Raw genomic sequence first — 15,564 nt, 5'->3', positions numbered from 1 at the left:
ATTTTTTTAATCATGCACATGTCACATTTTTTAACAGTAGCAGCATTATTATATTTTTGTGAGAATTTAATTTTGAAATTAAGTATGTATTTGGAAAAGCAGTGAATGTTTAGACTGAGATACTGAAAGTTGTTAAGCATAAGAGTTGCATTCTCTGCTTTACAGTAAAGTGGCTTCCCAGGGTTTTACAAGACACTAAACTTCCCTCTGCCTTGGCTTCTGAATGTGTAAAAGTAAAGAAACTTTCCCCTATTTTACAAAGCTGTTCAACACCCATATTTGAAAAGGGATATCTGACAATAAAGTACATACTAGTTATTAGGCGGAATTAACCTGAAATCTAGGACTGACAAAGGCATTTCACCTTAGGCTTCTTGGGCTATTGCCTCTCTCCTGCAAACTTTGGGAAAAATCATTTGCAAGCATAGAACTGATGTTGTAAGCAGGGGTAGCCATAGTGCTGGAAGACACCAACAGAAAAGGTGACAAAATAAAAAAATATGACCTGCATTTAAAATAGGCCATTTCAGATGTGCACTGAGAGACATATCACGGTTATCTTACCAATTACCATGGTTATCGTCTTAACAATGAGTTTTTTTCTCTTTTCTGCAGTACTCAGCAAATTTAAAGTGTTGTATACATTTACTGGCCTTTAGTAATGTAAAGGATATCTATGTATTATAATATGTGCAGTGAACTAATGCAAAACTGGCTAGTAGGCTGGGGGCTTATTTACAAGAGTGCAAACATGTGTCTGATGCGTAAACACACATTACACAACACACACAAACACATACATAGTTTGGCTGATTGATTATTAACCAAGCATCACACTAGGCATTGAAGAGCATAACCGTCAAGGTTAGTGACAAAGTATTTAGACTGGATGTATAACGCGGCTGGATTAAAAAAAGGAGTATGCAAGTCAGATGTAAAACATCCCCATGAAGATGGTAAAAATTACTCTGCAAAAAACTTCTTAAGAAAGGGTTTAGAAGCTTTGTAGATTTTAAATGTTAGCTGAAGGAGAAGCACGAGAGGTTGTCCTGTGTCTAGAAATTTTGCACGGGCTTACAGGATGGACTACCTGAAGATGGTTGAGCTTTCCTGTGATCATACTAGTAGCATTACAACAGCACATAGGAATTTTGGTCATGAACTAGCTTCTCATTAAGGTAAACACTATAAAAACAGAAGATGAAAAAGTGCTTTTTGCTCCGAAGTGCATTGTGATGCAGGGTAAAGGTCATGCTTCTATGTCTATAGCAATTCTTGTATCCTCAGAGTAAAGTATCATTGACAGTTTATTGAGAACATCTTTAAACTGTTGCTTTGCTTCTCTGTAGTTTCCAGCAGTGGAGATAACTGGGTTGTGGGAAATGTTTGACGGCAAATCCACATACTTTTATTTGCTCAGCCAAAGGACTATGCGCTGGCATAGGGTCTGGGTGCAGGAGAAAATCTGGGGGGGATATACAGTTTGGGTGTATTCAGGCTTCATTTTGAAGATCATGCGTGCTGCACCCAATACCTTCTTGCCCTGCGTTTTTATTATCTACCTTCAATATAAGGGAGTTATTTGAAAATCTGAAAGGGTTTCTTTTTTTGAATCTTCTAAGCTAGCTGTTCATTTTAAGTGAATGATAAGTGATAGCAACTCCTAGAGCAAATTTTCCTAATTTAGCAATAACTAAGGCTCTTATGGCTCCTATGATGTTTTTTTTTATATATATATATATATGTATACACACAGTAGCTATTTTTCAGGGTCAGGAGAGAAGCTGAATGGAAAAAGTGTGTTCATCAGGGAATCCTTGTTGTATTATAAAATAATAACTTTGTACAGATAACTTTACAGTGTTGGGTACCAAGAACAATACCTGGGCTATAAGGCAAAAGTCCATTATCAGCTTCACTAGCAACTTCCCAAAGTGCCTGACTCCTTGTTTTTTCAGCATTCAGAAATAGCAAGCAGGTATTCCGAGATAATTGCTTGCCCGGATATCCAGGGATCAACCTACTGTTTGTGAAACAAACAGTTTATCAGGGTTGTCATGGGCATGCACAACATTTAGTGTTAGGTTTCTGGTTCAGAAATAGCAGACAGATGCCCAGCAACTGCCTGATGATTGTTTTATAAGTGTAAAAGGTTTGAGAAGTCAGTTGTGGAGATCTGTCCAGGAGAGACACGTAACTAACCAGTTCTCTTGGGCCTTTTGACCCTCTCAGCAGAGACAAAGGAACGGTGGTACAGTTGAACTCTGTCTCTTATTAAGGGTTTTTTTTTGATCAATACTGAAGGATATTTACAGCAAATCATGGGAAAGCCAACACGGCTATTCTTCCTGCTGTGTAATTTCTCCAAGATAAATAAAGATTTAGTCCCCAGGGTAATCAAGCTCCATCATTAAAATACATTAACTAAAGAAAGCTTTGAACCAAGAAATCCCCTTCTTGCCCTAGGTTAGTCTTTACATTGGGTCACAGAAGAAGCTGTAGGAGGATCTCATAATCCTGCATTTACAGGTGCTGTTTAAGTAGCAACAAGTTTTCTGCCTTTAGCATCTCTGCATCTGGCTCTCAAAAATGGAGAACTCTGTAAAATGCAGCCTAGGGGGGCATCTGCCTGTACAGTAAATACAACAAAGGGCTGAGCTGCTTCTGCAGCAACATTAACAGCAGTATCTTATTTAGGACCTGTAAATATTTGTTAGAGTCAAAATAGGAAGCCATTCCCTTAAGAGGCAAACTGACCAGGTAACAGTTGGCCAAAGGCTGCAGGTGCAGAGTTCCCCTGCAGAAAAATATTTGGGTTACAAGGGAGAAGAAACTGATTAAGAGAGACCTTAACAGACATGAAGTTCACCCAGACTGCCAGGGGTAATGAGGCTCTCAGTTTCCCAGTTCATACCATCTTAATTCCTTGTTGAGCACAACTGATGTTGTCAGCAGAGCAAGGAAAAAAATGAATAGGTCTTGAACGCAAACATGCCTCTGTTAGTACAAATCTGCAAAACTATAGACACAGCCAAGAAAAACAACTTCCCTCCATGTTAAGATGACATGTTACATTCTCTTGGCTACATAGCTTTGAATGTTTAATGTTCTAGATATCCTTTCTGATTTATATTGTCCCAAAGTGGCAAAGGCCTTGGAATTCAAGTGATTTAGTTCAGTGCAGGAGATGAAATTTTTGGAAAGAGGCGACTTTCCTTCTAACACATTTTGTGGCTTGTGTGTGACATTTCTTTCATCTCAAAAAGCCTGTTTCTGATCCTTGAATTTGATATTTCCTGAGGACTAACTTTTCTCATTCGGACAGAATGATTCCATTTTTCGTTTTTTCATTTCTTTAACAATGAAGTGGTTTCTTGGTGCTTGAAGATACCGTACCAGTATGTTTGAATGGTCTTGCCACCAGAATAAGTTTGTCTGTAGAAGGATTCCGTCTTGATATTTTCTCATAAGGCCTCATCTTTGATTTGGCAGTATGACCTCTGGAGGGAAGAGGTCAATTTTGTCTCCACTATCCGTTTAGTTTTGTCTTTTGCTCTGAGGGTGCCGCTTAGTTCTGGTTGTGACAATTGCTGATCTGATGTAGACACCTGCCTACCAGGCAGCAGCCTGAGATAACTAATTCATTTCACACCGGCCACCAAGCAGCTGTTACATTACAATGTCTTTCAGTCATTTGAACCAGTAGACTAGAAGTATTCTTGTATTCCAGAAACCAGTGAGGGCTAGCAGCTGTGCAAACTTCACACGCGCGTATCCCAGTGCATCCACCTCCTCGCCTGTGAAGTCTGTGCTTTTCCTGCAACAAGGCTTCTCCAGTACATGCAACTTGGATTATAGTTAGCCATGTTTCTCAGGGGTAACAGATTATTTGAGAATCACGTGACTTTAAGGTGTCTCATGTTGGGCATCTCCTGGAGGCAAGAGAAGCTGCTTAGTGTTCCTGGAGAAAACGCTCAGCTCCTGCTCTGCCTGTTGCTGTAGCCTTTCTGTGCCCAGGGCCCAAAGCTCACCCTCTGGATGGTTCACCTTGTTATTACAGACATTGAACAGCTACTTGAGTCTCTCTGCTTCAGTCCTGGCTGATGCTGTTTCAGATCTGTGCCACCCTGGAGCAAATGGTACTCGTGCCAGCTCCAGAGGTTGCTTCCCGCTGCATACAGTTTCCTCTTACACTCTGAATTCCTTTTCATTTGTTTTCTAGTCCAAAGATTTGAATCTGGAGGCAGGAAGAAGTATGAGAGGATAAGAAGGTAGCAGAAAGTGAAATATCTGCATTTACCTGCATTGAATATTTTATTTGAGTATCACCTTTATGAAGTAGTTTTCTGACACTTTCCTCAGGACAGAAAATGGCCTGAAATATGACTGTTACAGCTTGAAAGAGCTATGTAGAGATGTAGCACTTTAACAGCCTAGGCTTTGTGTTTTGCAGTCATTTACTCTAGTTAGGGAGGGAGCCATGGGATGGCTCAGAGACTGAGGAATTAATTTTGAAAACCAGTCTTGCTGTCCCATCTACTTCAAAAGAGTGTTCGGGGCAGTGTTGAGCAGTCCCCATCACAAAACTGTCACACTCGGTTGGTGTGATTGACCGGGTCTGCTGAGGAAAATTATCCTGGAGCCGTCGTGACCCCCTAACCCTTCGAAGGGGTCGGGAGAGGGTGCAGTTGTTGGGAAGTCAGAGACCTGCTCTGGGACCGCCTGCAGCACGTCAGCCTCTGTAGCTGAGTCAGAGCACTCACGTCTTTTTTGTTTTCCCCCTTGAACGGCAAAAGAAATGTGACCCGTTTTCTTGTAGCTGTCTCTGTTAAGTTGTGCGTTGGGGACTGTTGTTGTGATTCTTGGTGTCTAAAGTTCTTAAAAGCTGTTTTACGAAGTACACAGCTAATGTTAGCTGAGTGCTGGCAGAGGTGAGATGAGACAAGTTTTCCCTGCCTTGCTTCCACAGGTACTGTGCCTTTCAGTGAAAGAGTTAAAGGAGCGATGTAAGGTTAAACATCTGTTTGCTTGGCTTTTGAAGCACACGGCTGGTCCCTTCCACAGCATTACTGACACCTGAGATTATTAAAACTGAAAGTCGTCAATGCTCCGATCTTTTTTGTGCTGATGTGATGCCTTACAGCTCAATATCTCTGTATGTAGACAAGGAAAATAAACTAGTTGGTTTAATTTTATAGTTTTTATTCAGCTTCACTTTTAAGTTAGAATACAGTCAGTGCTGTCTATACACGGAGGCATGTTTATTTTTGTGGGAAAAGATAGAGCTTCTGAAGAAGCCTGAAAAAACCCAGACTTTTTTTTTTTTTTCTTTGGAACTCCCATTTTCACAAAGGCTTGGTTTTTGCAAAACCTTCGTTATGAGCCAAATTGACCCAACAGTGGCCCTTTAAGAGACATGTTGGCAGTTAATCTGTTCTGGTTTACAGCATGTACATTGCTTTAAGAATGACTGGAATTCTAGGGGGAGGGAGAAGGGAAGCTTTGACCTCCATGTGCACATGTGCTGCTGCCAGCATCCCCTTGCTCATCTCTGTGATTAAATGGATAAATCAAAGAACACCAGCTTCTTTTCAGTTTTCTCTGCAGTGAGGCTCTCCTTTTATTTACTAGTAACTAGCGTGGCTGAAATACTTCCGAGTGCAAGAGGGAAGGTGTCTGCCGGTTACGTTGGTGTGGGAGCTGGTAGCCAGCCCAGTTGTTGGGGTTCTTAATTGCACTGCTTTCCCTTTCACCAGATCTGAATGCATCAATAAGTTTGCCTCAGTCTTTGGGACCATGCCTCTGAAAGTGGTGGAGCACCGTGCTGACCCTGTCCTGTACAAAGATGACTTTCCTGAGAAACTGAAGAGCTTTCCCAATATCGGCAGCTTGTAAAGGCAGCTGTGAGACAAACCTGAGTGATGAAAAAGACGGCCAGAAAGGTGCTATCAGCAATATGAGGCCCTGAAGAAAAAAAATCGCTGGAGAGTGGGTTACATCTGAGGCAGATGTGAATTAATGTTTTATTCTGGTATGTTATCTTCCCCTTACATTGCGCAAAGATGTAATGGAAAGCTGAACAACTGCTTCTCTGTTGCTCACGGAGGATTGAATCTGTTCATGGGTCCTCCCAGAAGTGTCAAACACAGACTTTTCTCCAAAGGAGGCTATACACTTGAACGAATAAAACAGAATCTCGCTCCCTGTGGTCTGATTGGCATGACTGACCTCTTCTATCAAATGTGCTGCAATTCTCTGATTTGTAAGCATCCATCCATTTAAAGCAACTGTCTGCAACGTATAGCTGCTCTCTTTTGGGAGGAGCTTATTGCCTGTGCGGTTGGTGGGCCTCTGTCGTTTGAGCTTAATGTTTGTCTAAGTAACTGTGTAACAAATTATATATTTTTTTTTCTGCATAATGAGACAAATGTTTATTTTTCTACAACATCAGCAACAAAAATCTGCGTGTTGTCATGTGGTGTAAAGGGCAAAACATTTTGTTACTTAAATTATTTTGATGCAAATTAAGACACACAGCAGCTGGGAGGATGGTCTCCTTCAAAGCAGAGAGCTGCAGGACAGAACTCGAATTCCTACACCTCTTCTGCATAAATCTCAGGTTTTCTGCCGCATCCATGCAAAAGACAGTGACTCTGTCAAAACTGCTTGTGTTACACATAAAAGATGTATCTTTCAGTCTTGCTGTATTTTTATTTTCATTATCAAAACAGCGGTCAGGTTATAGTTTTATATTGCAGGCACACACAGGACAAGAGCTATGAAGTAAGGTTTTCACATATGAATCCTCTTCAGCAAGCAAACTCCTGTAAGTTACCATTGTTGGAAAAATCTGCTGGATCTTTGCTTGTAATTTAACTAAGGAACCTATTGCCGCAGGTTGCCCCTGAAACATACAGCTTAGGTAGGCTTTTGGAGAGGCTTTATGTTTCTTAAGAGCATTGGAATTGTTTCTCAATACTGAAATTAACCTGGAATAGAAAACTAAATGCAGCAAAATTAGAAATAAAATTGCCTGGACTATTACTTCTTGCCCTTTGATATTAAAGATGGTCTCAAATCGGGCTGAGAAAGGAATCTCTGTTCCAGCTCCACTGACAAAATGTTTGTTACCAGGTAAGGATGATTTCAGCGTCTTTTGAAACCTCCATTGCTGCCAGTTACCGAGACATCCTACTTGATGGGCTGCTTTTTCTGTTACATTGTGAGCAACGTTATTCCTCAGATTTTGCCAAACCCCAAACAATAGGACAAGTGTTAGGCATCACGGTTCACCCCCTCTCCTAAGCTGGATAGGCAGCAATGACAGAAAGCAAATGAAAGTCAGGCTAGAAACAGGAAACATCTGCTCCTATTTGTCTCACCCCCACTAAGACTTATCTTATTGCCCAATGCAGTGGATGTGCTGTGAATGAAAATCATATTGGAACAATAGCTCTGAGGGGATGCTTCACTTCATAACTCCCCTGGGATGTGCCTGTAAACTGTATCGTCCGATTCTCTGGGAACGTTTAATTACTAGTAAATGTTTTTCGCTGCAGTCTTTGTTTCATTCCTGACTTGCTGTGGGAGGGGGTATAGGAGGATAGCTGTTGCAGTGACAACTGCTGTCTGCACAGTGGGTATCGCAAGATAAAGGAAGGTTTGTCACTCGTTATTTCTCCTTTGCAGCCTCTCAGTTCATTCACATGCACTTTCTTTCTGAATCTTCCTGTTGATTTATGTCCTGGTGCTTGAGCATCAGGAGATACCAGCGTATTTCCCGCAAGAAGTTTGCTTTAAAAGGGTAGCCGTGACAGAGCAGTAGTCACTTCAGTTTTGGCTGTTCTTTGGGGCTGATCTCAGCTTGGCAGGCCTTAGCAGTTTACCTGACTTCAACGTCTTCCTTACACAGAGTTGTGAAGCTGCTGTGATTTCTTGGTTCTTTCTCAGTAAGCCAGTAAAAAATATACTTTTTGCAGAGTCTTAAAAGACACGGAAGATTTGAAATAGTTGGTGGAATATTTTTAGGTGGAGACAGCCTAAGCAGCCCTCCTAAACTAGTCTATAGTCTCAGGTCAGTAAAAAGGCAACAGGTCCTTGTGCCTGCATCCCAAAGCATCTGAGTGAGTTCCCTTTCTACAAAATGCCCACTGACCCCTATCAATCATGGTTTGTCCTCTTACAGTTGCTTTTATAGGGCCATCTTATTTAGATGGTAATTTGTCTCTGATTTGTGCCACAGAGAAAATTGGGAAACTGACTATTAAAAAAAAAGAGGCCTACTTCCCCTCTACATTTATAATTGTGATATTCTTGATGCAAAATCTGTAAAGGTAAGATGTACCTGTATGTCTGATTTGGAATGGGTTTGTTGTCAGTCTTTAAATTAAGATCATTGTTAACTTTTCATTGTATATGTATGTTCTCAAAAAAGGGTTAATGTTGGTACATTAAAAAAGTAAATCCAAGGAGCGTATGTTGTATTTCACTTCTGGAGCTGCACAAGGAAAACCTGGATGCATTTAGAAGGGAGAATTGCAGTGACAGGTTATTTTGCTACATAAATCTGTGTTAAACGTTAAGTATCCAGAGTGTACTCTAGAAAGATCTGTCAGTGTTTTGTCTTTCCCGAAACTGGAGTTGGATGGTTGTCTTTGAAGTAGAAGTTTGCTCTGCGCGAATTCATCCCAGTCACCTTTTTGGAGAGAGTAGTTGTTACTCTAATTTTCTGCCAAGATTTGACAGTAGCATTTAATCTTGGAGAAACAGGGAACAGATCCTTTCTCCGTGAAGAGAGACAGCAAATGTTGAAGAACCGTGCTTTCGAGAAAAGAGCTTTGGCTGAGCCGTTGGTATGGTGGACGTCAGCGTGGTGGCAGCTCTCTGTTTCCAGCAGCGCTGCAGCGTGGTCCCCGCAGAGCATGGCGCACCTTGCTACTTGTGTATGGCAAGGGGTGTGATGGACCGCAGTGCTTTCCCTGCCACTCATAGCGAGTCTTAAGGATACATTTTTAGCATCATCAACTCTCCCTACAATGTGTTGACTCTTTTCTTCCTCACGGCTCCACTATCTCATTACAGGATGTGCCAGATCAAGCCCTGATGTTCTGAATTACTCTCTCCTGCCATCTCCAGCTCCTGGTCTTGAACCTCCTGCCATCCACTGTGCTTCCACTGGTGCGGTTCAAATATGCTTTATTTTATCCCTGCCAATTATCAATTCAAGGGCCTTTTAAACTCAAGGGCCTTGGAGGTGCAGATATCAAAATAATTGCAAGGTGGGATTTAAGAGGTGCTCAGTGCTTCTGACTCATTTTGCTTTTAGGTTGTACCAGTGAATGGTGAGCACTCTGGAAAAATGCTGTATTGAAAGACATGAAAATGAATTTAAGTAGGCGATTTTAATGTTAAAATACCTTCAAAATTTGCCATGAATGCCCTCCATAATGAAAGGCTGGTACCCTGGGTACTTCTCACGGGTAGAGCACCTTTTGATCAGGAAAGGTCTCAGAATCAGGTTAGTTAGTACTGCATAAATCTGTCCTGACCTTTCACAAGGAAGCTGCTGTCGTAACAGGCTACAGCACAACACAGGAAAGAAAAACTAAAATTGGTGGTACTGATGAGAAAATGGAATTTGAATGCCCTAGCCAGAGATCCAGAGGGAGTGAGTATGGTTATTTTTTTTCATCATTCTTCTTAAAGACTCGCATGTTTACTAGGACTGCTGCAAAGCATGTTCTTTTGTAAGCTGAAGTGCAAACTGCAGGTATTTCTTGCAATCGTGGATAGTCTCCTCCATGTACTTAATGCAAGAAAAAAACCCAAAACATCCTGCAAAGTCGTGTTAGATTATGCTAGAAAGTGAGCGGGTGCAGTTGCTAACTTCAATCTGGTCCCAAAGAGTTGGGAGGATCAGAGCAAATACTAGGCAAATGTTCCGCGTATATTGTCTTGGTTTTTTTTCTTATTTTTAGGCTGAAAGAAATAATTTCTCTCAAACTGCCAGAAAACTCTGAACACAATATTCTTTCCATCTTTCTGTAGGATCTGAAAGTTGTCCCGTAACGAAGTAGTCACTTCAGACCTCTTGCTAACATCGGTTTGTAGAGAGAGATGGCATTTGCTTAGCAGAAAAATCGGCTAGAACGCTTCAGCTTTACTGTTGGTCCGTGGATCCTTCGGTTGTATCTCATGCTGTTGGGAGAGCATGTAGGGCTGTGTGAGTTCTTTCTATGATGCTGGCCACTGCTGTATCTGAGCACAATAAATTGAGCTTCGCGGTCCTTCCGCTTGGGTAAGATCAGCTTCTTACCTGTTCCTGCAGATAAGCAGTAAGGAGAGAAGCTGTGATATAGCCAAGGCCTTAGGAGTTGTGTGGGGAAAACCAGATTGAACACCAGCATCCCAGGCCCGTGTTTTAGCAGAACGGCCACATTTTGTCTGAACCATTGGTTTTTTTTGTAGTTTTGGGTAGCTCAGTACCAAAGTAGAGAGCCGTTAGCCTTGACTTTCAGTGTCAGCGTGCGTCAGCCTGGCCTGGCTTGAAGCCATTTAGAGACATTCCTGGTGCACTCTGTGTAATTTCAGCCTGATGGAAATGGCTGTAATGCAGTCCCACCTCTGCTGATCTTCAGGATTCCCCTGTCTGCAGCTTCTTGTGGTTGCTTTGAAAACGAGTTATGTTTCCCATTACAGGATAACAGCGACAATTGAGGCAATTAAGTGGAGTGGCATGGAGTTAGCAGCACGCAGGGAGTTTCCCGACTGAAAACAGTGCGGCTCAAAGGTTGTCCCTGCAAGGTTTGCCTGTTTGCTGTCTTCATTTGTCTGGAAAAGGATCCAGTAATTCTCCTTCAAATTTCCTTTACTCATTCTAAATGCCAGTTTACTTGCATAAATAGGAAGTGCTCCTGCTCCAGATAAGCGTGACAACTCTGCAGTGACTCTGGACTGAGATCAATGCGACTTGGCCATGATTTCATTAGGTCTATGAACTTGAATCAGTGCTCAGTGCCAGACCGTATGCAGGGGGAAGACAACAGGTAAGATGGGCAAGGGGAGAACTAGGTGTCTATAAATAGAAATAACCCATGTTGTGACTATTTCTACAGAGTCATAAGAAAAAGAAAATACCAGTTTAATTATTTAGTTGCATCTGTTGGGTTTTTAACCTAAATTTTAGGTGGCGAGGGACTGGAAAAAGGTGAAAGCTGGACCATTTGACCAACAGAGGTGTGAAGAACTTGGGCTAGGAGGTTTTTCATGTGTGATTATGAGATGTAGTTGCTGTTGCACCCTGTGCTTTTAAGGATGAAGCTTGTCTCTTCTACCCCTCACCCCCATTCTGTGCAGCAATGGGAACCTGTAAAACTAAAAGCCAAAGCTTGGGACTGACTGAAAAGTGCCACTTACGGGTATCCACCTGCCCCGTCTGAACATCTAATGCTCGTCCAGTAGATAAACGCATAGTCCCTTGGAAAGACACCTGAGGTTTTCAGGCGAAAGGCTCTACGTTCCCTTCTCCCTGTCCGTATAGCCATAAACTCACAAAAAACCTGCTTCTCACCGGCTGGTCTCTCCATTTGAAAACTTACAGGTCCTTCTTTTGTGAAACCTTTCTTTCCAAAGGGAGGGCCAGGTCTAGGCACAGTTAGTGCTGGGTGCCTTCAGCTGAGGACCGAGGGAAACAATATCCTCTTTGCCACGCTTCATACAAACAGGCAAGGGAAAAGGTTGGAAGCAGAAAGGACCGTAAAATGAGATCCAGGAATTCAGCAAGGCCACAGCAAAAGGAGCAGATTGCTAACTCGGAGCATCTGTCTCTGCCCTGTGAGTAAGTTACGAACTGAAAAGCAAGAGAAAGTGGAAGATCCTTTCACAAATAATAAACACTTGTTTGTCTCAGATTAAATGCAACACCTTTACATGTGGGCTCCAGCTGGCTGTAAGTAGGTGCACCTTGCACGGCTGTTACCTTCCTTGCCAATGAGAAGATTATCGTACATCCATCTGCTTAAAGGTTAATAACTGGCTTTTAAAAAGAGGAAGAAAAAAGGCAAATCTGTTTAGTTTACAGGAAGAAAAAATTGTTTTTCATTAAAACTGCCCGAACTTTGCCCTGCCTCAAAGTCGTATTCTCCAGCAGAGAAGGAACGCGTTAACCTAGGTGCTGTAGCCACATCTCCTGGAGAGGAATTTTTCCATGTGCTTTAAGCAACTCCTGTAATGCCAGTTAGGAAAGTGCAACTTCAAGAAAAGAATGTACATTTCTAATCTGGGTCCTGCCACTATCTGGAGTTTAAAGAGACTTTTTAGCTCTTTGGCAACATTCGGGCCAGGAGCGATTTGTGATGTAAACCCATACAACCAGGATGTTACTGAAACTGGCTTCAGGCTCTCAACAGTCTGAACTCTGCCAACATCTGGAAAATCTGGCTTTGAGTGCTCAGGGAGGGAAGGAATTTTTCTCCTACAAATGAGAGGAACGGATAAGCTTGCAACAGCACCTGCATTATCCGTTTCTTTGCAAGATGGAAAACAGCCATGCTCCATCTGAACCGAGCTGACGCTCCCAGGCAACTGATGGAAAGGCCAGAGGGGCTCTGTGGGTCTTGGTGGGTTGTTGACAGCTGCTGGGCACCTTCTCAGCTCTGCCTGAGCATGAAGGGCACTTTCTAGTTCACCCAGCATCTGGAGCTTGGGCTCCTACTGGTGCCTGTGCTGGTGGGTCCGTGGAGTCTGAAGGAAACGGCATCCCAGCTGAGTTCATTCATGGAGTGAAAGTGCCCTCCCGGAAACCGTTTTTCCCCATGTTGGGGTGGGGTAAGACCCCCTGGGAATCTGTGGGATGGAGACAAGCCCCCTCCCCTTGGTGTGGGGAGAAGCGAAGCCCAGAGAGCTTGGTCTGCCCCGCAGCCTAGCGCAGGCACCTCTGGGGAGCCCAGCAGAGCCGCGGCAGAGGAGAGGGTGGGTGAGGCTTGGAGGCTTCTGCCAAAGCGGAGCTGGGAGGGGAGGGAGTGGGAATAGGGGAGAAAGGAGGGATTTTTTGGGGGGAGCTGTAGACTGCCAGCCCCAGGTGTCTTCTCTTTGGATGTCAGGAGACCTCGTGCTGTGGTGCTCTGAGCGTGACTGTGCGGTGTAAAAGAGGTGGTTGCTGTAGCACGGGGAGCCGGGTGGCTGAGGCTCTGCGGCATCTTGTTGCCAAGTCACTCACTTCTCTGTGTGTCAGCCGTGATGGATTACCTGCTGCCTCCTTAGGGACTGCTGGGGAAGGGCTGGGAGACCCGTTTTTGGCTTAAGCTCTGCCAGAAGCAGCAGCTCCTGAGTGGTAAGCAAGGGAGACCATCCTCTTCTCTTCACTGGGGCCACAGTACCCTCTGTGCTGGCTAGTGGTGATGCTGAAGGGCTCTCCTCAGCCGGGAGCTGGCTGGCAGGATGCTCCCGCGCCCGGCTGCTGGCTGTTAACCATCTCTTTGTACGGGGAGAGGCAGCGGCCCGTGAGCTGCCACCTGTTGTTAATCTACCCCCGGCTAATCCGTTCTGCACTGTGTCAGCAGTTCAAAAGGGCACTGTTAGTATTTTTTGCCAACTTCAATTAACGTGAGATTTTGGAGGCCCCTCTGATCACATTTCATCTGTCATGAGTCAGGAACAAACCAGCCAGATTGCAGTTGAGAGAAGAGAAGGAGTTTATTGCAAACCAAACCAAAACAACAACAACAGTGTTTGTGCCCCCTCGGCCAGGGCGCCTGGGAAGCGGGGTCCTTCCCAGCGATGCCATCCCTTTCAAAAACTGGAAAAATAAAAAGCGGCACCCAGAAATTCCAGCCCCTCCACCTCCCAAAAAAAAGAAAAAAAAAAAAAGGGGGGGGCAAAAAAAAAAAGCTGCAAGTGCAATAATTTACTTCAAAAAAAAAAAAAAAAACCAAGTTAAAAAGAACCAAGCTGCAAGACCGTTTGTTCTTTTTTAATATTCCACTGTAATGAACTGGTAATACATGGCTGCATAGGCAATAACATTGCATGGCACAAACCTCACATGGCAACATTTTTAATGATTTTTTTTTTATTCTTTTTTTTCCTGAACTTTTTTAAAACTTTTTTTTTTTTAGTATGTTCTACCCCAGGCCCTTAAGCTAAAGAAAAAAAAAAAAAGTTGCGTTTATACAAGGTTACAATATTTTACAACAAGAAAAACAATAATATTGATTGAGGTTTGTTTTCTTTCTTTCTTTCTTTCTTTCTCCCAGTCTCTCTTTCAAACACTGCACACCTAAACTGATATATTATTATACATTGAAAACTGTCCTTCAAAATCAGTAGTATAAAAGTCCTAGCTCTACCTACCTACCTAGCTATGTGGGGGCGTGGGGAACCGTGTTACCAGCAAAGAGTTAAGGGGGTGCAAGGCTGCTCCGTCACCTCCTCCCAGCTCCCCTTGGGAAGCTGCAAAGGGCTGAATGACTTTCCATCCGATTCCGTCCCCCTTTCCCATTTGGGTTTAATTTCTCCTTCGGTCTGTTTGCTTTTTGCCATGTCAGTCAGAGCAGCAAAATAAACGCGGGGCTCTGCCTCTGCTTGATTATTTTTCAAACCTTTTCCAGGAAACTACCTTTTTGCCTTTGTTTGTTTGGAGAGTGTTTTACAACGTGCTGCCCGGTCTGGGTGTGCTCTGGGAAACAGGGAAACGCGCCTCCCCTTCCCGAAACACCTCTGCTGATGGAGAAACCCAGCCGGCAGCCCTGCTCGGGCAGCCCACCGGGTACACCCGGCCCGGCTTGGCCCCGCGTCCCCAGGGCTGGCGGGGCAGGGAAAGCCACGTGTGCCGCAGCTCTGCGACCTCACCTGTGACGCGCTGTCACCATGCGTGGCCTTCCCCTAACGCCCTGCCTGCGCTCACAGCTCGCACCAGGTGTGCTCCGGCTGGAGGGATGCGTGCTCCCTCACATGCTGCCGTGGGCTCTAGAGGAGAGGGAGGCTGGTTCTCCTTCCCCTGGCTGTCTCGGTCCTCTTCCCCGTGGGCTCTCCCCAGGTGGTGGGAGCTGACCTGTGCGGCACGTCAGGCAGCAGGAGCCTGGCCGCTGGCTGGAGAGGCCGCTGGGAGTGCGGGCGGGCGGTGGGCGATGCGCTGGGGGGCTGACTTAGCCCCCATCTCACTTCTCTCCTTGAGCTTGTTCAGACACAGCAGCCCTTGGAGTTTGGACCCCAAGGGGCCCAGCAAGCCCCAAGCCTGGTTCTGCACTGGTTTGCAGTTGCTACCAAAGCACTAGAAGTGCCTCCAAGTACTCGGCAGTGAGTGGTACCCAGCCGCTTTTAAGCAGGTGCTAGGGACCTGTGCTGCTCTCACTATTTACGTCCTCCTAATCTCAAAGCTCTGTGAGGTTTCCGGTGTTTCTAACTGTGGGCAACGGAGGGCAGCCACCTTGCAGGGTACCTGCTGCGCAGCCGCGGCCAGGACTGCTCAGGAGAAACGTTTTGATACCTCTGTGAGGCCGGAGAGGGCAGCTGAGCGAGCCCAGCTAGCCGGGTGCTGCACCCACAGAGGAAGCCACCGCGGCCACG

General features: G+C 44.4%; 1 protein-coding gene across 1 annotated transcript in view; it reads left to right on the top strand.

Moving 5' to 3' along the window:
- EXT2 (exostosin glycosyltransferase 2) overlaps positions 1 to 8,463 on the top strand; it is a 77,503-nt gene extending 69,040 nt beyond the window's left edge. The window contains exon 14 of the mRNA XM_054198591.1: positions 5,757 to 8,463. Coding sequence (XP_054054566.1) covers positions 5,757 to 5,895 — 139 coding nt within the window. The 3' untranslated portion in view covers positions 5,896 to 8,463. The remainder of the gene's footprint in view (positions 1 to 5,756) is intronic.
- Positions 8,464 to 15,564: the final 7,101 nt, after the last annotated feature.

This window comes from Rissa tridactyla, chromosome 4 (assembly GCF_028500815.1).
Source record: "Rissa tridactyla isolate bRisTri1 chromosome 4, bRisTri1.patW.cur.20221130, whole genome shotgun sequence".
Classification (NCBI taxonomy): domain Eukaryota; kingdom Metazoa; phylum Chordata; class Aves; order Charadriiformes; family Laridae; genus Rissa; species Rissa tridactyla.
Note: the sequence above shows the minus strand (reverse complement) of the source record. Positions and strands in the feature narration are given on the sequence as shown.